Here is a 23030-nt window from a genome sequence, read left to right on the forward strand (position 1 = left end):
TATGAAAGACATAGAAAGCACATACCTCCTACAAGAGTTCTGTGTCTGTCCTGTGGGGTCTGAATACGAGTGCACGGGGTAAAAGCCCTGACTGCAGGAGGACACACACTTCCATTCCTCCATCAGATACCCCACAGCACAGCGGTCGCAGGACTTTATGCCTGCAGCTGCACACACACACACATATACATACACCCCATTGTGCTAAATACCCAGACCATACAAAAACAAACACAAATTCTAGCTTAATGCACACATTAACCCAGTGCTTGGTACCTGCACAGGTGGCACAGGCTTTGTGGCATAGTTCACAGGCATTACTATTCACATCATAAAAGCTACCAGGCTCACAACTCTTCTGACACCTGATCCCCATTAGGCTGAGAGAAACACAGAGAATGAAGAGAGAGAAAGAGAGAGAGAAAGATAGAAAGAATATAAGACAATATATATGTTTATAGTACTCACCTAATCGTAAATGAATTAACAATGTACAAAGTATCCCACATATAATTTATAACAGATTACCTTGTGCCTTGTGCGCACTCTGTGCAAACTGTGGGCGAAAGACACTTCACACAGCTGTCACTGCATTTCCTACACAATTTCTCCTCTGTAGTAAGACACAAGTACATGATTGGTTATTAATAACCCTAATGTTAGTGAAATGTGTCGCAGGATGGACAGTAATTTCTAAATTCCTGCCCAGTCTTTTAACTACCGGCTACTCGCCATGGCTGATGTAGTATCCATCTGGGCAGCTGGTCATACAGCTGCTGGTCTCCTTATCCAGGTAGTACCCAATTTCGCATGAGGAGCACTGATTACTGAGGCCTCCAGTACAGGTGGCACAGCTGGTGAAACACTTCTTACAGCGCTTTCGTTCACTCCAGAAGCCCTGTGGGCACTCAGAAAAACAAGTCCTACACACACACCCAAACATACATGACAGATTATCGGTCATGTCATAACAAAATGTGAGATATGAATAAATCCGTGAGAATCTGACCTAGTGCCATTCTTGAACTTCAAGAAGTAGTTCAAGCAGGAAAAACAGTGATGTGGGCCGGGACCATCACAGCCATCTTCACTGCATTCTGGGTCACAGGATCCTTGCACATAGAGGATTCAAATACAGGAATTGGAAAAAGCACTTAGAGAGCTGTTGTCATCTTTGATAACCGTGGAACATTTCAAGAAACTAAAATAAATACTGTATTACAATACTAAGTATATGTTTATAACAATAATAAGTGTATTTGTATGTATTACAAAACAAAATTGGCTTCTATAGGCTATAGTGGCAATGTGGATTTAGTGTGACCTCCCCTTACACTTGAGCAATAGCAATGAGGGCAGTCATGGCCTAGTGGTTAGGGAACTGATCGCTCTGGATAAGGGCGTCTGCCAAATGCCATAAATGTAAATGTAAATGTAAGAAAATACAATCTAAAGAAGACCTGTGGAATTAGCTGAAAGAAGCCTTGTGCAGTATTGCAGAAGATGACTTGAGGCAGTCATGGTCCTGTGGTAGGGAACTGGTCTTGTAACCAGAGGGTCATGGGTTTGATTCCCAGACCTGAGGCCATGACTGAGGTGCCCTTGAGCAAGGCACCAAACCCCAACTGCTCCCTGGGTGCTGGGCAAGGGCTGCCCACCGCTCTGGGCATGTGTGCACCACAGCCCCCTAGTTAATCACTAGTGTGTGTGTGTTCTAATTGCACAGATGGGTAAATGCGGAGGACAAATTTTGATTGTGGTGAAAAATCACAATTGACAAATATGGCACATTTTCATTTTCACTTTGAGAAAACCTCAGGACAGTCTCCCCAAAAGAGTTCAGGATGTGCTTAACAACAAAGGGTGGTCACACTATATACTGACATTTTGTCTGTAGAAGCCATTTTGTTCTGAAAAACAATGTGTTAAAATCTGTTGTATCTTAATAAAGAGACTGATGAATAATTATATATGGTCATTATACCACTGCTAAACCAACAAATCTAATAGTAGCCTAAAACCTTTGCATAGTACTGCATATTACAACAATAAAATTAACAATAAACTGATATAAAATGAAAACAGCCCACTGTTATATTCCTCAGAGTTGTAATCACTGGACATCTCAGCTGAGCGCGGTTGTTCATGTCGTTCATATGGGTGACCAGATGTTCCGTAAAGCAACAAAGTCCATTCTAACAATTTCCCTATACCTCAATGGTCAAAAAGAATTAGAAAAAGAAACCTCTTTAGATTTATTGCAAATGAGTGTAGATAAGAATCTTAAACCAGTACATAATGGGGGTTTAATGGAAACCACAAAAAGGCTATGGGCACCCTGTTGTTGGATGTTCCTCCTCAAGGATGGGATGTCTTTGATTTGAAGGATCCAGTCTCCAGCTGCTTTCTCACCCCAGCAGTGTGTTGTCATGAACTCCCAATGCTCAAACCCTTCAGCTGAGTTGTCATTAGGCCTGTTTCCGGAGGATCAGTGAAGAGGCAGTCAAACAGGTTTTTAATGAGGGACTTTTACTAGTACATTGGTACTAATTTTAGTACATTACTAAGTATTGAAATGGGGGATGTTTATACACATTCATGGGGTTTTTGGTTGAAATACTGCTTGAAGTTATCCCCTGTGTGACTTTGAGGCTAAACAAGCTCTACTTTATACATGGAGGTTCTAAGACATGCAGAGCCTATTAGAGCCAATTTGAAGGGCCAATTTCAAGTAGTCTAGAAGGTTAGTGGTGTTGTGTGTTCGTACCTGACAGCAAGTAGCTGAGATGAGGTCCCAGATGGGGAGGTGAGGGTGATGGACAGGTCACCACGGTGCGGGTGCATGATTGTGATGCGTACAACCACGTGTTCCAGATACTGCACGCGCTGACCACGCTGGGCAGTGCAACCTGAGGACTCATAGACCAACTTCAATGTTCTTTCTGGACTAATGACTCTGAGAGAGAGAAACATGGATAGAGAGAGAGAGAGAGAAAGTGAATAAGCAGTGCATTGTTTGCATTGCATTGTTTGTATTAGCTAGTCACAACTGACTATCAGAGGTGTCAATTCCAGGTTCAGAAAGTAAAAGTCCTCACCAGGATTTTGCTTAGGCTTCCTGGATTGTGTTGATTCCACTAATTTTACCTGGATTGCACTAATTAGAAAATCTAGCAAATTTGAGCAAAATCCTGGTGAGGACTTTTACTTTCTGAACCTGGAATTGACACCTCTGCTGACTATGAATGTCTTTTGCAGGATCACATTGCATATAATACCTTAAATATGATGCTATTACCTTTGATTCTGACCAGTGTGTTCCTTACACACATGCTGAGAAGGAACCTGTCTCCAAGTCTCTGCCTCTTTCACCATTGCCCCAGCATCCATCAACCCAAACCCATACAGATGGCTCACTGTCAAAAAGCCATTACGTCAAGTGATAATACACATTACACACAGAGGAACAATCACATGCATTAAATGCATTATATGCATTACCTGCATTTTATATCTTATTTTTATATATAAATATATTTATATCTTATTAATCTGAGTAACCAGCAAGAAGTAAAGACAACAAGAAGGTTTAACTATGTTATCATTCATTGGTTTGCACACAACTGTGTGTCTGAATTTCTTTGGTTCTAACAGTGCTTGAACTAGGCCTAGATGTTACCATCATATCCAGCTCCATTCCTCTGCCAGTCTGGAGCACGCAGGTGACCCCGACGTGACGTCCTTACAATGATGTGCTGCACATCTCTCCATGTCAGCAGCGGACTGAGGTCAGAGGGCAACAAATGAATGAAGTATGATATATATGCTCCAGTGTACATGAAATGTACATGACAAATGCCACTAAGTTCACTCATGATCACTCTCTTATATATATATACGCACTTTGCCTCCAAGGTGAGAGCGATGATTGCAGCCGCCATGGGGGCGGAGGCTGAGGTGCCCGAGTGCTCGTCAGTGCATCGCTGCCTCAGATCAGTCGTCACCTGTGTACAAGTTAATCCAGCACAGTCACAAGTTCATCATACAAGCTTTTCTGGATTTGGGAACATACAAAAAAAGCAAGCGGTCACATCCCTGTATGGCAAGTCCTCACCACCAGAGGTCATGATCAGAGGTCATGTGTAGTTTTTCTAGTGTCATAGACACGCTATTCTGTGCATGATGGCCCATTTTTGGATTGCAAAAATAGCTTTCTGCCTGACCGAGGATATATTTGTTTGCTAGAATATATCTACCAACCTGCGACCACGGACTTGTGTTAACGGGCCGCCCAATGGAGGATGGGTTCCCTTTTGAGTCTTGGTCCTCCCGAGGTTTCTTCCTAATCCCCACCCTATAGGGAGTTTTTCCTCGCCACTGTCGCCTTTGGCTTGCTCATTAGGGATCTGGACCCACACGATTGTAAAGCTGCTTTGTGACAACGTGTGTTGTGAAAAGCGCTATATAAATAAATTTGAGTTTGACTTTAGAATATATCTGTTTGTGTGTTGTAGTCCTGTTCCTGGGTTTGTGGCTGTTCTGGTACTGGCTGTATTCTGGATAGTTTACATTTACTTTCTTTCTATCCTGCTATATGCTAGAGAGACAGTGTAGAAATATGGTTGCTGCTGGGTTGTTCACACAGTAACTGCACTTCATTCCTGCAGTTCATTCCATTTTTTTCTGTTTTTTTTCATTTATTAGAAATGCTTACCTTGCACTCTTTTGTGAGTTTGTCATTAATTTCACATCACAAATATATTCATCAGTGTGTCTGATCACATTGGGGCATTTTGTAAGAAACATTATTTGGATGACAGGCTGATCACTGATGTGGTAGTGCCATGGTTGTGGGTAGTGTTTTGCCCCGTTTCAAATTTTATCTGCTGGATTCACACTGGTCTGCACACAACACAAATCCAGCCAGCAGGAAATTCAGCCAGCAGCAGACACAGCAAACAGCTGTCATGTGGTTACAGACTAACTACTGGGAGATATCTCACACACACCAGGCTGTCATGTCTGTTTCTGTTGGTGATGAGCATGCACAACATATTTTACACATTAAATAGTAACCAGCTAAAGACTGTGCAAAGTATATGGAAATTTGTTTCAGGACTCTATAGAATAACAAAGCATGAAACACAGCCATGTAATTTTTGGCCATTTTCTGGTTTAGTAATCTACTGATTTAGTCACTGGAACTGCTTGATCAAATTTTATTTTTAAATGTCCTCATGTTCTCCAATCCAGAACTGAACTAGACTCTCTAAGCTGCATCTTAGTTGTTTCCATGATGAGAAAGACTTACAATGCCAAGGCTTTCTCCACTGCTGTAAGTAGTGGCTAGAGTGGAGGAACACTCTTCCAGGTACCAGGGCTTGTGGCCACTATGGGTGGTGCTGCTCACAGAAATTGTGTAGATGCTGTTGGTGTAGCCATCACAAGAGCAGTGGTCAGGTGGACCCCCATTCCCTGATGCCCAGACAAAGATGGAGCCACGTCCCTTCCTGCCCTGTAAGGTAACAGTGTCCTTTGTATTGTGGTGATGATTTGTATTGTGAAGACATTCTGGTCCAAGATGTAGTTCATAGATTCTGCCACAATCCCAAGGCACTGACAGCTGCACACACACACACACACACACACACACACACACACACACACACACACACACACACACACACACACACACACACAACACACACACGCGCACCTTGCGTGTGCCATTTTCTAAAGCAAGGACTGCAAGAGGTCCGGGACCATCTACGGTTTTGCCATCATCACCCGGACCCCAGCTAGAGCTGTAAATGTCAATGTAGTTCTCCCTCAAGCTCAGTGATTGGGCCTCCACAATGTCCATCAAATCACCATCCAACATACGAACACCTACATGTGCAAAGGAAGGTGGTTAGGACAAAGACTGACCAACAACAGAGTCAAGTTTCACCATTAATTTCTTGACAAGCACATACCACCTATCCTGGCATTGTAGGCAATTCCAACCATGCAGTTGGAGTTGTTAGCATAGGCGGCCACCACCCCAGCACACCTTGTCCCGTGTCTAAAACAAAAGACACCTGCTAATGGCCAGTCTAGGTGAAAAAGTACACAATATATACACAAAGGTGCTTCATGCTCAGTTATCAAGAACCATGCTGAGTATTAGTACTGTTTTTTAAAAAAGGAGATAGCAATTTTAAGTCTGAGCACAGGTAAGATGTGCCTGAGATTCACAGCACATCCCTCTTTCAATGGTGAGAGAGGGACAGACTTGTTTTCATTAGAGGGATCGTATCGTGGTGTGGGGTCAGGGTCATTTCCATTAACATCATGGCTGGCTTGAGCATCCTTACAAAGACACATTAACAACAACAAGTTAACATACACTTGGTTAAGGCATTCACTTTGTTAAAAAATATTTGTAATTTATATTAAATTTAATTCCATGAATACAGAGTCATTTTGAGGGCTTACATAGTTCTGCTTTAGGTCTGGATGTTGTTTCTCCACTCCATCATCCAGAATAGTGACCACTACTCCTTTTCCTGTGTAGCCTCTCCTCCACGCAGCCTTGATGTTCATGTCAGTTGGACAGTTCTGGTTGCAGTGCTGCACATCAGTGGTGCATGACAGGTCATTACTTAATGCATCAATAAATCATCCTCATTGTTTTGCATGTTAAGTCATATCAGACAGTCATATCAATGATAATATCATACAGAGGATATTCTACAGTTTGCAGTCTGACACAATGCAGGATACTAACAATGTACCACATGCTGTCCCACTGTGGGTCATTAAAGAGTGTGGACTGGTTTTTGGGTGGTCTATTAGTGCGTTTCACCCTCCTGTGAAGCATCTGCTGTTGGATCCATTCCACCTACAGCATGAGAAACATAGATAGTTACATCAGGGGTACACCATTAGATACTACATCAGGGGTACACCATTAGATACTACATCAGGGGTACACCATTAGATACTACATCAGGGGTACACCATTAGATACTACATCAGGGGTACACCATTAGATACTACATCAGGGGTACACCATTAGATACTACATCAGGGGTACACCATTAGATACTACATCAGGGGTACACCATTAGATACTACAATGGACCAAAATAAAGTATAAAGAGAGTGTTTAAGATGAATAATTGAATAAGCTTAGTTAAGGTTGGATCATTTAACTCCTTGGTAGTTTTGAGGCAACATTAGTATGGCTCATTGCACTGTGTATGTGTACTCTTGCAAGTGCATGCATGTGGAGGTGTAGTCTAACCCATGAAGTATTCAGTGGTTTCTCAATGACAGCAGACACGCGATCTACGTACCTTGTTATCTGTGGCTATGAGACTATGGTTCCCTAAGCTCGCTAAGGGAGACCGTTTGCTGGTACTTTGATGCAAGAAGTGGTAGTAGTCCCTCAGTCCACCAATCTGCATCAGTGCAGGAGAAAGAGTATCAACCTGAGCACCCAAGTCAAGTTCTACAAAGCTGCAGCTAGGGAAGCATTAATGACATAATACAATGTTTTGTATTTGCATTATTCCACATTGCTATCAGCACTTGCAGCACATCACAACACACTGCTGATCATTTTATGTGAAATAGTTAAAGGCCAGCCTGAAGTTTCTTCTGAGTTTCTTACTGAACTTATTTCTATTTGATGGATAGAAATGACAGGATTCTCATTTACAATGTCTGACATTTTGTGATGTCAATACTGAAGTCAATACTGCAATGATTACCAAATAGCACAACGTGCGATCCTTCCTGCAGCTTCCCCATGACTGGCACACACATTAATTATGCACCCATCCTTGACGTATGTCACTGATCCAACAAATGGGTCATATTACACCACTGACACTTACCAACAAGGGGCAATTTGAGCTAAAGGAATATAGCTGGTAAAAGATTAAGTCAATGGCAGATCCTTATTCTGTAATACCATGGTGTAATGATAATAAATATTGTTGGGCTAAAACCTATAAACTTTAATGCTGACATGTGGAAAGGTGTGAAAAGAGAAAATACTAGAGGAAAACAAAACAAAATGGATGGAGGGATGAGTTGGTCCACAGGAACACCAGATGTAAAATCAACTTTGAAGCACACTTCAAAAAAATTGCAATTAAACATAAACGTTCTTTCTGGTGTAACAAAAACTGGTCGAACTGAGAATTTCGATATTCTAAAGAGCTCATCATGCATTGTTGTACACATAAATTAAAGAGACGAAATAACATTCAAATAACATTCAAAATAACCGGCAATTATTTCAAGTAAAGGGTTGCCCACTAAAAACTGATATAAAGCAAGAAATCAAATATTCCTTCTTTACTTCAATGCACCGAACGAATGACCTGTCCAAAATCAATTATCATCCTTCAGGTTTCAGTTATGTGTTGAAATTATTATCTATTGATATTTTATAGCCTATGGTTTAAATATTTTTTACGATTGTTACAGTCAAACAAGCTTAGTTGCATCTCATGTTACATTTTAAATATAATGCTTTAATATCTAAAGGTAAAAGACAAGGAATTCACATGGACAGAAGACGTGAAATCAAATATGTATTTTACGACAGCTTGCAAAATTCTGGCTTTTGAGAAATGCACACATACCTGGCCCATATTAACAAATCCATATTTTTCAGCAATCAAAGCAGCATTTTCATGACCTCCGCTTATTCTCACCGCCCAGTTATTTGTGAATATTCGCGTGTGTATAAGCGGCAATAAAATTCCAAAACAAACCGCACATCGAAAAAGCGTTCCGTTTGGGTTTACGCCAGTCGTCATCTTTGTCGGATGCTACTGTCTCCTCGCACTTGCTACCCTGTGCATTCAGAACATTGATATGCAACTTCTTGTGAGCAATAATTTACATTTTAAACGAAGTCATTGCAAAAAAAGTTTCAAAAGTAGTTCCTTTTGTGTAGAACACGGCTCGAGTGTATTGAATGCAGAGCTCTCCGACGCGATGGTTCTACGGCATCTGTTGACTCTCAATAGTATCTCATATTACCACAACGGTAATTTAGGAAGAAGAAATGCTCTTCCTTGAAGTTAGCAGGGCAAAACAAGGAAACAACCAAACCAAATAATATGGACATAGCCTACTCTAATTTTAGGTAAGAACATTTAAATTTATTTTTGAAACATCATAAAGGCCGAAATAGATTGCACACAAATTTAACTGAACAATGAAACAATTTAATGCTCTTTATTGCGATTAACACAGCATTTAGAGTAGTGTATAATGGGTAGTTTGCAATGGAAGGTGTCATATTGGGCTTCGATGACTCTAAACTTGTGGCAGTTAGGCAGCAAGCATGGTTATAATACTCAGCTGGATGTACTTAGAGACAATCTAACCACCAAGAATACATTTATGAAAGTGACTTATTATTTTTACAATTTCTCTATTAGGTGCTGCTCCTCAAATTAGTTTATAGCTATAGTGAGTCCCCTTACATGGAGGCACACATGTTTAAAATAATTTTAGTGCAGAATCTTGGAAACATCCAAGCTGTAACGTTTGTGGCGCCTGGAAGTGATTAGGTGAATGAATGAATGAATGTTTCAATTTATATAGCGCCTCAGGATACCCAAGGCGCTTTACAATTGTAAACACAGCTACGTCACAGACAACCAATCACAAACCGGCGAGAAGCAGCAGCCAATTGCGCACAGAGTACTCTCTACATTTACATTTACGGCATTTGGCAGACGCCCTTATCCAGAGCGACTTACATTTTTATCTCATTTTTATACAAGTGAGCAATTGGGGGTTAAGGGTCTTGCTCAGAGGCACCTCAGTCATGGCCTCAGGTCTGGGAATCGAACCCACGACCCTCCGGTCACAAGACCAGTTCCCTAACCACCAGGCCATGACTGCCCCCACCAGGCCATGACTGCAGCAGCCAATTGCGCACAGCGTACTCTCTACCGGGATCTACAGCCCCCTGGGGGACTGAATGGGGTGCAGGAAGGGGAGAGAGAGGACAGACCCTAGTGACTGAGCACCATCCACCACTGGGCATACAAGCACACACAGACAACAACTTGTTTTTATTGAACAGAGAGAGACATAGACACACACTCAGGGAGACGCATGTGCTGAGCAGAGCAAGGTGTTTTGAAGGGCAATCCAAAATCAGGGTCATAAACAGGCAAGGGTCAATTCCAGGAGTGAGTCATTCATATTTAATAAAACTAAAAACCAACAGAAACAGACTTACATACAGGAACCTCTGGACAGAACTATGAACCACAGGGATGTTACCACAATAATGACCAGCACAGACTACATAGAAAACAGGGATTAAATACAGTGGAAATCAAGGAAAACTAAGTACAAACACCTGGGAACACTAATGAGGGGCAGGGTTACAAACAAGGAGTGAACGAACACACACTGAAACCAGACTCAATGAATTTCAAAATAAGAATACACAAAGGGAAGCCAGGAAATATAAACCAAAACAGGAGGGGTAGTAGACAGGAATCGTAACACAAGCCATTATGTGTCATAATAATCACTGTTTCATAACATTAAACATGAAAAAAAAGTTTTTTGCTCCTTTAATGGAATATTGTTTCCGTTTTTTTTCATTTATTACTTGTAAGTCTATTCATGATGAAGGGAATCTATGTTTTACATTTGCCACTTTTACCTAGATACTAATAAAATATTTTTTGCTTAATTTTATTATGTTCTGATGATGGCCCAGCAATGCTTTGTTATGTTCATATCTCTAACATTTAAAGCTTTATCACTTTATTTTGGATGAAAAACATCACAGCAAACAATTTTTTGTGAGTCCAATTCAGAATTTGGTTAGTTCTGTTATCTTCTTTTAGTAGGTTACTTTTATTATTCTTGTGTCAATATTCCTTGAAATTACAAGATTTTTACAGGAACATGTTTATAGGCTCTGTTTACATCTCAGTCCTGTTCAGTTGCTCATTGGAATCTGCATTTAAGAGTCCGTGTCTCAGGAGTGTCTGACTGATGTCTTGTTTACCCAGTGAAGGCAGCCTGGAACAAGCCTGCATACTTTGCTGAAAGGCTCCATTTAGCTATGAAGGTAAAGCTTAGCTAAAGACCACAGCACTGCAGTGCTACAACATAACCATATAGCATTTGTTTTGATTGTTTCTGGTTTTATTACTGATATGTAACAATATCAGTAAAGTAATTCAATAAAGTTTCAGTTATTGTACTGTAAATGTATTCCGGTTACACTGTCTTTAAAGCCTTGTTTGAAGGATATGATCTATCTCATCAGGGCACAGGGCCTAACCACAATACCCTGACCAGAATCCTTGTGCGTTGCTCAGAAGTAGACCTCAAAATTTTTTTGCAGGAGTACAACAGAATGTATACCAAAACTCTTCAGGAAGACCTTGCTGTGAGTCATGACTGGGAAAATTGACATTATTCTGATGACATAATATGCATGTTGTCTAAACACAACCATTTAGTGTGTGAAACTAAACCTGTGAAACCTCTAGAAATGTTATTAATGTTCATAACGTATTGTCCTATTTACTAAATGCCTAACATTTTTACTATTACAGGTCAAAGGTAAGGCAGATTATGAGAAGATCCTTGTGGCACTGTGTGGTGACCATTAACTTGCTAGTCTGGAATGACAGGGTTCTTTTTTCTATGTGGTCCCAACACATTTTTAAGTGAAAGAAAATCCCCTACATAGTTCTGAATTATAGTGTGGATGACATGGTATTTCATCTCAGACACATGTGCACACAGAAACATGGGCACACACACTGGTGTGCACATGCACGCGCGCACACACACGCACGCACACAGACACATAGACACACTTACCCAAGGTCATGAGACAATCTTCAACATTTCCTCTTAGTTCATATTCTAATACCTTTGGAAAGCTCTGTGTGCCAAGCTTTTCATACTGCTTGAAAACTGTGGGCGCACAAATGACCTCTTAGTTAATACATTTTATGTTACATTAATATTACATTAAAAACTTATTTATATTAATGCCAAACCATATGCCAATGTCAGATTCCAGGTCTGATTTATTTGGGTGATGGTATCCTCTGTTTGTGCAGGTGCATCTCAATAAATTAGAATATCATCAATAGCCAATGAAAACCCAAAATAATTAACAAGTATATAAGTTATATAAGTATTGATAATACCAAGTATTGAGTGCATTTGCTGTACATACTTTTCAATAGGACAACATTTCTGAATTAATATTTTCTGAGATAATGATTTTGGGTTTCATTGGCTGTAAGCCATAATCATCAAAATTAAGTAAAAATAACCACTTGAAATAGATCACATAGATCATGAATCTATGTAATATATGCGTTTCACTTTTTGTACTGAATTACTGAAATAAACTTTTCGATATTCTAATTTATATAGATGTGCCTATATTTGTTTGTTTGTTACCATGTCATCTCCATACTTTTGCATAGTTGGGCTTCGATCCTGCTGGTGAGAATATCAATGAAGACAGAATACACTGTTCCTAGCCTTTTCTCTCCAGCTTCATAAAGAGCCTGAGATCATAACACAAATATGACATCACATCATGATTGGATCTATACTATGTTATGCTGTTATTTGAAAGCTACTGTTTCACTACTGAGTTGACCTGACATTATTTGTTTTGTTAAAACACACCTTATGACATGGACCCTTAAAAATGAGAGTGGAATTGTATTGTGAAAGAAAAGTTGTTTCTGTTGATGTTACACTGCAAGTTCTTTAAAGTGACCTCACATTTGCATTGCTTTTTGCAAGGCCTTCATCCATGTCCCGGTCCTCACTCCTAGTTGCCGGAGTTAATATAACCATGTTAAATTTTACTTACATTTACGGCATTTAGCAGACGCTCTTATCCAGAGCGACTTACAAAAGTGCTATGTAGTTGCTTGGAATCTCCAAGGTAGAATAGATAGTCCTGAACACAAGGTACTCTAAGCTGGAAAAACCACTAGACGAAAGTCTATACCTAACAATTATACCTGAATATACACATCACCTGAGGAAAAAGACAGTAAACAATTCCTATAACCCAATTATGCACAATACCTGAGAAAAAGACAGTAAGCAATACCTGTAGCAAACACCTGAGGAAAGAGATGATAAAGTACAATAGACAAAGCATAATTATGCAAAGTGCACTTGAAAAAGGTGGGTCTTCAGTCGGCATCTGAAGACAGCAAGTGACTCCGATGTTCGGACACACAAGGGAAGTTCATTCCACCACCTTGGAGCCAGGACAGAGAAAAGTCTGGATGCTTGTCTTCCATGTGTCCTGGATGATGGAGGGTCAAGACGAGACATACTTGAGGCGCGGAGGGCTCTAGGTATGCATCTGGGTTTTACCATGGCCATCAAGTAAGGAGGAGCTGGACCATTCTTTGCTTTGTAGGCCAGCACCAGGGTTATAGATTTGATGCGGGCAGCTACCGGAAGCCAGTGGAGGGAGCACAGCAAGGGAGTGACATGGCTGAACTTGGGAAGGTTGAAGACCAGCCGAGCTGCAGCGTTCTGGATCAGTTGCAGGGGTTTGATGGCATGCATAGGAAGACCAGCCAGTAGGGAGTTGCAGTAGTCCAGTCTTGAGATAACAAGGGACTGGACAAGGACCTGAGTGGCCTCCCTAGAGAGAAATGGCCGAATCCTCCGAATGTTGTGAAGGGCGAATCTGCATGATCGTGTTGTGTTAGCAACATGGGCCGTGAAGGAGAGTTGATTGTCGACAACTACACCAAGGCTACGCGCTTCCATGGATGGAGTGATCACGGTGTTCTCGAATGAGATAGAAAGATCACGATAAGGACTGGCTCTTGCAGGGATGTACAGCATCTCTGTCTTGCTTGGGTTAAGCTTTAGGTGGTGAGCTGCCATCCAAGAGGCAATGTCTTTCAGACATGCAGAGATTCGAGCTGAAACCTGTGTGTCAGAAGGTGGGAAGGAAAAGAAGAGCTGGGTGTCATCCGCATAACAGTGATAAGAGAAGCCATGTGCAGAGATTGACTCACCCAGTGAGCGGGTATAAAGGGAAAAAAGAAGTGGACCCAGCACCAGTGATGGCTAAGTTACCTTGAGAAAGTAATCCGATTACTGATTACTCCTTTTAAAAGTAACTTAGTTACGTTACATATTACTTGATTTTAAAAGTAACTACGTTAGATTACAAGTTACTTTAGTAGTTACATTCAGCAGCAAAATAAAATGTTCCAATACTCACTTTATTGGAAGTGCATTTTTAACAGTAACAATGTATTGAAGCAGGTTCGGTAACCGAGGCAGAAACTGCTTAATCCAAAAATCCCGAGGAGGGAAACTTTATTGATAACGCAACCCTGGCGCGCGCCGTCGTCGCGCCCCCCCCCCCCCAGCGTCACTTAAAGGGCAAGACTCGCCGTGAGGAGTAGGAGTTGCTACAGTATCTCCTGACATTACGTAGCTGCGCGGTATTATTTGTAAATTTATTTGTAAACGTAATACAAGCGAACTGGGGTGGGTTTCCCGAAACGTTCGTAGCGCCAAGTACTTCGTAACCTCGTATGAAGCTACGAACGTTTCGGGAAACCCTCCCCAGTTCAGTCAGACAGCTTGTGAAACGAAATACCATTACAATTTCAAGCATTTTAAAGTAGGCGACGTTAGTCAAAATTCCGGCACTTTTCAAACGTGGAACACAAAGCAACATAAAAATTCATCAGGTAAATGTTCCTTCCCCTGTTTTTGAGGGGTGTTTCTTTATACTACCACATATCATTACGGGAGGACACTGCAAAAAATGACTTGTAAAACGTGCTCGCGCTCTCACAGGGTCGCGCGCAGCGTGCGGAGTCGAGTGCTACGGTCAGACGCAAAAGTAGAACTGAGCCAAGAAGAAAGCAAAAATATATATTTTACTAGAGAAAATATAAATAGTAACGCACAGTTATTTGGATAAGTAACTTTAATCTGATTACTGGACTGGAAATAGTAGCGCGTTATATTACTCGTTACCGAAAAAAGTTACTAAGTAACGCGTTACTGACATCACTGCCCAGCACTGAGCCTTGTGGAACACCGTTGGAGGGTTTGCATGGTGTGGATGTTGATCCTCCCCATGTTACTTGGTAGGAACAACCCTCCAGGTAGGATGCAAACCACCTTCCATGCATTGCCAGTGATACCAAGGCCTGAGAGGATGGACAGAAGGATCTCGTGATTGTCAATGGCCACCGAAAGGTCAAGCAGAATCAGAACTGATGATAGTCCAGTTGCTCTAGCCGCATGGAGTTTCTCAGTTACTGCAATGAGTGCAGTTTCCGTAGAATGTGCTGGCTTGAAGCCAGATTGGTTGGGGTCCTGAAGCTGGTTCTGTGAGAGAAAAGAGGATAGCTGGTTGTGTACAGCCCGTTCAAGGATCTTAGAAAGGAATGAGAGGAGAGATACCGGTCTGTAGTTGCTGATGTTGGTGGCGTCAAGGTTGGGTTTCTTTAGGATTGGCACCACCCTAGCCGCCTTGAATGATGATGGCACAATTCCTGAAGATAAGGAGTTGTTGATGATGGCTGAGATGAAAGGGAGGAGTTCGTGGGAGATTGTCTGGAGGAGTGTGGATGGGATGGGGTCCAGAGGGCATGTGGTGGGACTGCTGGATGTCAGCAGCTGAAGCACCATCTCAGCTGAGAGAGGAGAGAAGGAGGTTAGAGAAAAGGGAGGAGTAGGAGGGGACACAGGGACTAGGGAAAAGGTGCTGCTAATCGTAATGACCTTCTCTTCAAAGAAGGTGACAAAATCATCTGCAGTAAGAGAAGTGGGAGTTGGAGGGTGGGAGGGTTTGAGGAGAGAAGAGAAGATTTTGAACATCTTGCGTGGATCTGATGTAGATGCCTCCAGCTTCTCTCTGTAGAATGATGTCTTGGCAGCAGTTAGTTCCATGGAGAATAGGGACAGGAGAGACTGATACAAGCGAAGATCAGCAGTAAGCTTCGATTTCCTCCATCGCCTCTCAACCATCCTCAGTTCTCGTCGGTTGTTACGTAGGGTGTCCGAGAGCCAAGGAGCAGGTGGGGAGGATCTTGTGGGTTTGGAAGAGAGGGGACATAAGAGGTCAATAGATGAAGAGAGGGAGGACAATAAAGTGTCGGTGTCTGTGGAGAGACAAGAGTAAGAGTCATGGGACGGAAGGGCTGTGGTGATAGTAGAGGCAAGTACTGATGAAGAGATGGAATGAAGGTTACGACGGATTGTGGTAGTGCCTGTAGCAGTAAGGGTGTGACGGTGGGGAGGAAGAGATAAGGAAAAAGATACAAGGTGATGATCTGAACAGTGGAGAGGAGTTACTGCAATGTCCATCACTGCAGGTGGTCTGGTGCAAGAGCATTTGAATTTCATTTCTATGCAGATATAAGTGAGATGGACAGAGAAGAAATGTAAAATATCTATGTTTCTTATGATACTGGCTTAAGTTGAAGGCCCTAGTCTAAGGGCCAAAGGTTTGGTTGGCCCTGTTCTTGTCTCGATCCAGTCTAAATATTGGTGCCTCTCTCTCATGTTTCTCTGATCCATATAGATGGGACATTATGCTAATATGTGGAGTTGCATAGTCTTGCAACAACTCACATAGGCAAGGAGACTCGGTTATCAAATCAAATTGTATTTATATAGTGCTTTTTACAACAGTTGTTGTCACAAAGCAGCTTTATCCAATAAAAATCAGAAGAATTACAATAGGTCTCCTGCACCTTCGGTGCTCGGAGCCCTAAAAATCTGAGCAACCCTACACTACATGTGCGAACCCTAAAAACTTGAGCAATTACAATAGATTTCCCACACTATGTGTGTGAACCCTAAAAACTCAAGCAATTACAATAGGGGTCCCACGCACACAAATATGGAATTTTGGCCTCTATAGGCAAAAAGAAGCCCAAACGGTCCTGTAGACCTAAAAGTGAAAATAAGCTGTTTCAATGAAAAAATACATAAAGGAATAAATGTGCAAAAGAAGATTCAACAGAGGCACTAAAGGCCCAAAATTGTATTGGCAAAATGATTTAGATCATAGAACTAAATCACATGCTGAGACGAGCTTTGTCTGTGGTCTTTCATATAAGCAATACTTTTCAGTCAGTTCCAGTATTTGGCCAGTAGATAGTTCCCAAGTACAACCATACTCATATTAAAGTAATGAAATAAGACATTTTAGTGATTTAAAAGGTTCAATATCTGGTCAGGCAGTGCACTTTTTGTTATGAGATGTAATTGCAATGTTAAATAACTCATTGATCTAAATCATACAAGCCCCATTCCTTGTCTTGTTACGATTTCTTAGGTTCTTGGACACTGTAGCGCCCCTGACAGGCCAATATGAATCAAACTTGGCCTACCCCACAAGGGCCTCAGTCTATAAAAGGCATTCAAACTGGGAGTTGATCACTTACATGGTTTATGAGTTATAGCAATATAGGTCATAGATGGCATGGCCACAAGTATATAATGGGAAAATGGACCCACCTGAAATTATTTACCTACAGAGTATACAGATTATATCAATACCACTCTTGCCATCATGGGATCAAATTCCTAGGACTAGTTCAAAAGTGCTATTTTCAAACAATTGATGAATTTGACAAAAGTATGTATTTTTTAATAGGACTTGTAATAGCAAAGTTGTCAGGTGTACAGCAAGAAATCAAAAGAATTAAGTTGTATGTTCCTCCACAAAATTTTGGAGGCGTTATTCACAAATAGCACCACCTAGTGGCCAAATGTTTCGAAACCGCATAGGCCAATGCCAAGTCTGTCAAATGGCCAAAACTAATTAATTGGCTCATGGCGGCCATGTTTTTTGTGTGAAGACATCATCTTGATACCACTTGAGCCCCCGATGATGCATGTAAATTTTTTGCTTGATGTGAAACCATTTTTGTCATGTTATAGCGCCACTTATTGGACAATCGTGGCCAGCCTAGACCGCTGACCTCAAAGGCAAATGTGCCCTATGAGGTTATCAAGTTTCATGAAGATTGGCCAAGGCATTGCTGAGATATAGCTGCTGAAGTAAATTGGACCCCGCCTCAGAGCGATTGATTGACATAACCAGATTGTATGCAAATGTCACAATTATGTTAATAAATATTGATAATGAGATTCTTCTGAGTAGTTTGATACCAAGATTGTGGTAATCAGCTACTTGGCTGATGACTACTTCTAGCAGAAAATAAAAGTAGGGTACCAGGAGGGTTTTTCAGATATGGGGATATGTCCATTAGAGTGACCAGAATGGAAGTGTCACATAGTTCGTAGTCTGCCGTGCTGAGAGGAGTTAAACAGTCTTATGGTCTGGGGGACAAAAGACTTCCTGAGTCTGTCGGTGGAGCAGGACTGGGACAGCAGCCTGCCGCTGAATGAGCTCCTCTGCTGGGTGATCGTGCCATGCAGAGGGTGGTGAATATTGTCCATGATGTTCAGCAGCTTGTTGAGGACACTCCTCTCTGCCAGTGGTATTAAGGACTCCAGCTCTAAACCCAGCACAGAGCCAACTTTCCTCACAAGCCTGTCGAGTAATCCAGCATCCCTCTTGCTGATGCTGCCTCCATAAAACACTACAGCATAAAAGTTTCTGGCAGATCCTGAAGGACGCAAGCCTCCTGAGGAAGTATAGTCTGCTCTGAGCTTTCCTGTAGAGGGAGTCGGTGTTCACCGACCAATCCAGCCTTTCATCCAGATGCACACCCAGGAAATTGTAGGACTTCACCATCTCCACATCAACCCCATCGATGGAGACTAGCTGCTGAGAGGGCCTGGACTTTCTATGCACATCTCCTTGGTTTTGGTGATGGTTCAGCTGCAGATGGTTTGTTTTGCACCACACCACAAAGTCCTCAATCAGGCTTCTGTACTCCGTCTCCTGTCCATTACGCACACACCCCACAATTGCAGTGTCATCAGAGAACTTCTGCATGTGGCACAACTCCGAGTTGTATTTGAAGTCTGATGTGTACAGGGTGAACAGGACTGGAGAGAGGACGATCCCGTGTGGTGCTCCCGTGTTGCTGGTCACTGTATCGGAGGAGCAGTCCCTGATCCTGTCATGTTGTGGTCTCCCAGTCAGGTAGTCAGTGGTCCAGGTGACCAGGTGCATTTTCGCCTCCATCTCCATCAACTTGTCTCTTAGCAGTAGGGGCTGGATGGTGTTGAAGGTGCTGAAAAAGTCAAAGAACATGACCCTTATAACATCACTCCCCTTGTCCAGGTGAGAGTGAGCTCTGTGCAGGAGATGAAGGATGGCATCCTCCACCCCCACCTTCTCCTGGTAGGCAAACGGTAGGCAAACTGCAGTGAGTCCTCAGCATGGTGGACCTGAGGTTTTAGGTGACACAGCAGTAGTCGCTCCATGGTCTTCATCACGTGGGATGTCAGAGCAACTGGCCTGTAGTTATTTAGCTCTTTCGGGTGTGCCTTCTTGGGAACTGGAATGAGGCAAGTTATCTTCCACGTGTCAGGAACCTTCCCTAGGTGTAGACTCACGTTGAAGACATGTTAAACCAACTCCCCCAGTTGGACAGCACACATGTTAAACACACTGTTAGTGCTTCTTGATCTTAGTGCAGCTTTCGACACAATTGATCATAGGATCTTGCTAGAAAGGTTAGAACGCTGGGTTGGAGTCTCAGGCACAGCCCTTTCATGGTTTCAGTCTTACTTAACAAATCGCTATCAGTTTGTAGAGCTCAATAATATTTCATCCAAACGTACAATGGATAAATATGGGGTCCCGCAAGGCTCCATCTTAGGACCACTATTATTTACATTATATATGCTACCATTGGGCACAGTTATAAACAAACATGGTGTCAATTTTCACTGCTATGCGGATGACACTCAACTTTACATATCAGCCAAACCCGATGACAAACTCAGTTTAGGAAAAATTGAGGCCTGTGTAAGAGATATTAAATGCTGGATGTCTCTAAACTTCCTACAATTAAATGAGGACAAAACAGAAGTTCTCCTTGTGGGCCCTAAGGCCGCAAGACAGAAAATTCCAAATTTAATGCTTAATCTTGCAGACTATCCCATTACACCTGGCACAGTAGCCAAAAACCTAGGCGTCATACTCCGACCTATCATTTGATAAATATATAGATAATACTACTAGGATAGCTTTTCTACATCTCCGCAACATTGCCAAATTAAGAAATGCATTATCACAGGATGATGCAGAAAAATTGGTGCACGCCTTTGTTAGCTCTAGACTAGACTACTGCAATTCACTACTGTCAGGATGTTCAAATAGGAATCTAAATAAACTTCAAATAGTTCAAAATGCCGCAGCTAGAGTTCTGACCAGAACTAGAAAATTTCAGCATATTAGACCAGTCCTATCAGCCCTGCATTGGCTCCCAGTTAAATTTCGTATTGATTTTAAAATTCTATTATTAGCATATAAAGCACTACACGGGCTTGCTCCTGAATACCTCCAGGAACTTATTTCCTACTATGAACCCCCACGTCAACTAAGATCACAGGGTGCTGGTCTGTTATTAGTTCCACAAATTAACAAGGTAACAGCAGGGGGAAGAGCCTTTTCTTATAAGGCCCCCCAGCTTTGGAATAATCTTCCTAAATGTGTCCGGGACTCTGACACAGTCACAATCTTTAAATCTAGGTTGAAACCCCACTTATTTAGTCTAGCGTTTGATAATTAATATCCCCCTTAGATAAAGGTACAGATCCAGGGCTCATAGATGAAGGGTTTTATGGTAGACTGGGGTGCTGGTGCTGTCATCCTGTCACTGCTCGTGGTCACTCAAGTTTGTTGACAGTGCAGTGGACGGATGCCATTGTCTCAGAATGCCCCCAAGCTTATGTTACCTTCTGGTTCTGCCTTTTTTAGCTAGGCTGTAATAATTTAACTTGGTGCCGGAGTTGCTGCCACACTCCAGAAATGTTTATAATTTTACCTGTCCTGTATATGTCCTCATACAGAGCTAATTTTCCCTGTTTCATTTCTCCACATGGCTGCCCGCCTGCTTGAGGAATAATGAGATGAGGAGAGACAAGCGATCCATCCTGGGCCGGCCACCTCCTGCCTAACCGGATGCCTACACCATGATGGACATTATTACATCTTTTATATTCTGTCTAAATGGACATTATTGCATCTTTTACATTCTGTCTACATTCTGTCTATATTGTTGTTGTTGTCATGGTGACCGGTGTCGGCCAGAGGAGGATGGGCTCCCCCCTGAGTCTTGGTTCCTCTCAAGGTTTCTTCCTCATGCAAAAAAACTAGGGAGTTTTTCCTTGCCACTGTCGCCTTTGGCTTGCTCACTGGGGGCTAGGACTCGGCACTTGTAAAGCTGCTTTGTGACAACAACTGTTGTAAAAAGCGCTATATAAATAAAATTTGATTGATTGATTGATTGATTGAGGAGCAGGACAGTCAAACCTGTTGTAGAAGTTGTTAAACTCAGGCATGAAAATCTGTAACCTTTCTGCGAAATTCGCCGTTTTGAAGTTGAAAAGGGTGACCTACGTGAATCGTGTAGATCTGATGAGTTTTTTGTTTTTTTTTGGGGGGGGGGGGGGTCGGGAGATTTTATGTATTAATTATCATATTGACTTAATAAGCAAACAGAGCACTTCCGAAATCGGCAATTTCAATGACAGTGGCCAGCAGTTTCCGCCCAGAACCATCATAGAGGCCAAATAGCGTTTCAATCATACGAACGTTCTTCATTCATGTTATTCATTTACTGCTAAGCGGGACGAGAAGCAGGACCTAGTGCTACACCGGGGACAAGGCAGAAGAGCGAACATTTACCACTACATTTACCAGATCGTACATTTACCACTACATTTACCAGATCGTACATTTACCACTACATTTACCAGATCGTACATTTACCAGTGGATTTAATTGGGTTATTAATGGTTTCAATCGTTTTCATATTTTGCGGTAAAACAAAGTTACTGCCGTTCGCTACAGCGTTGAACACTGTCAGATCTAGCCACAAGCTCTTGTGATAAATAGGTAGATAGATTGGCCTATTAAGTTCGCGTCAACCCCGTGTAGTTTACGGTGACATCAAATAAGAATCAAGATTTTTTTCTAGTGTGTGTAGTTGTAACTGGTGAATCCAGGGACGTGTGAGGACATTCGCGCCAGGGCTGAAAAGATTGAAGATGAAGTTGTAAACGCTTGTCGTTTGAGTCTACCCTGTGCTTTAGCCCATGTTAGAAAATAAAAACACGTGAACCTGGTATTTTTACACTCATTTTCGCCGCTGATATATTTATTGGTTCATTAAGACGTAATGGTTTTGACTGAGCCATCTGGAATGGCGAAAGCGGCCTCTCGCGTTTAAGGATCTGGCTTCATACATTGAATCCATTGACATGACAGTCAAAAAAAATTTTTTTAATGGATTTTACTATATTTTACTGAGCCCGTAAGGTGACATGTAAAAAAATTAATAACGCGTGGCCACGACTTATTAACACGTGGGAACGAGATACTAATGTCGCCTTTCACACGCGGCAACAAAGTTTATTTTTTCACAGCAAAGCAAGCAGATCCCAGGGATGTTCGCGAACTGACTGCCCAAGGAAGGTAAACCTGGCTTTATATAAAGTAATACTTAATTATCTTGTTCGCACGCGTTAGTAAGTCGTGGCCACGCGTTATTATATTTTTTACATGATGTCACACTCCGCAATATTTGGCATCACCTGTCGTTGTATCCCCGTACACCAGCAGCCAGCCACCCCCCCCCCCCCCCCCCCGTCGCCGTATAACCATGACGTCACATGTCAACGTCCCCCCCCACATGTCAACGCCCCGTCGCCGTATCCCAATGACGTCACATGCCCCGCCCCCCGGTCTTCTCACCTTTTTAACCCCTGACCCATTTTCATGCCTGTAAACTAGTTTACTCTGTCCACACCCCCATCTACTGAGCTGCTGCTATTGCTCTTGCAACCTGTGATGGTTTTCA

General features: G+C 42.1%; 1 protein-coding gene and 1 long non-coding RNA gene across 7 annotated transcripts in view; one reads left to right on the forward strand and one right to left on the reverse strand.

Annotated features, from left to right (window-relative positions):
* pcsk5a (proprotein convertase subtilisin/kexin type 5a) overlaps positions 1–9039 on the reverse strand; it is a 25672-nt gene extending 16633 nt beyond the window's left edge. The window contains exons 1-19 of one of the 5 annotated variants that reach the window (XR_013124663.1): positions 8640–9039; positions 7341–7445; positions 6770–6883; positions 6478–6612; positions 6275–6351; positions 5976–6064; positions 5717–5889; positions 5312–5515; positions 3904–4004; positions 3680–3783; positions 3299–3416; positions 2768–2956; positions 2338–2474; positions 2091–2213; positions 1010–1112; positions 733–923; positions 529–613; positions 277–380; positions 26–167 (exon numbers count right to left, since the gene is read on the reverse strand). Coding sequence is in view for 4 of the 5 variants with exons in the window: in XM_076988348.1 (XP_076844463.1) it covers positions 26–167; positions 277–380; positions 529–613; positions 733–923; positions 1010–1112; positions 2091–2213; positions 2338–2474; positions 2768–2956; positions 3299–3416; positions 3680–3783; positions 3904–4004; positions 5312–5515; positions 5717–5889; positions 5976–6064; positions 6275–6351; positions 6478–6612; positions 6770–6883; positions 7341–7445; positions 8640–8816 (2471 nt within the window). In the remaining variant the exon portion in view is untranslated. Of the gene's footprint in view, positions 1–25; positions 168–276; positions 381–528; positions 614–732; positions 924–1009; positions 1113–2090; positions 2214–2337; positions 2475–2767; positions 2957–3298; positions 3417–3679; positions 3784–3903; positions 4005–5311; positions 5516–5716; positions 5890–5975; positions 6065–6274; positions 6352–6477; positions 6613–6769; positions 6884–7340; positions 7446–8639 lie in introns of those variants that run through there. The other 4 variants (XM_076988348.1, XM_076988349.1, XM_076988351.1 and 1 more) reach the window with 4 other exon arrangements.
* Positions 9002–21455, forward strand: LOC143489375 (uncharacterized). 2 transcript variants are annotated; one of them, XR_013124664.1, is made up of 4 exons: positions 9002–9148; positions 11049–11107; positions 19034–19141; positions 19283–21455. It is a non-coding gene; the product is annotated as an uncharacterized LOC143489375 (long non-coding RNA). The 2 variants fall into 2 exon arrangements; XR_013124665.1 differs by lacking the exon at positions 11049–11107.
* The last annotated feature ends 1575 nt before the right edge of the window (positions 21456–23030 follow it).

Source organism: Brachyhypopomus gauderio, unplaced genomic scaffold (genome assembly GCF_052324685.1).
Source record: "Brachyhypopomus gauderio isolate BG-103 unplaced genomic scaffold, BGAUD_0.2 sc61, whole genome shotgun sequence".
Taxonomy (NCBI): Eukaryota; Metazoa; Chordata; class Actinopteri; order Gymnotiformes; family Hypopomidae; genus Brachyhypopomus; species Brachyhypopomus gauderio.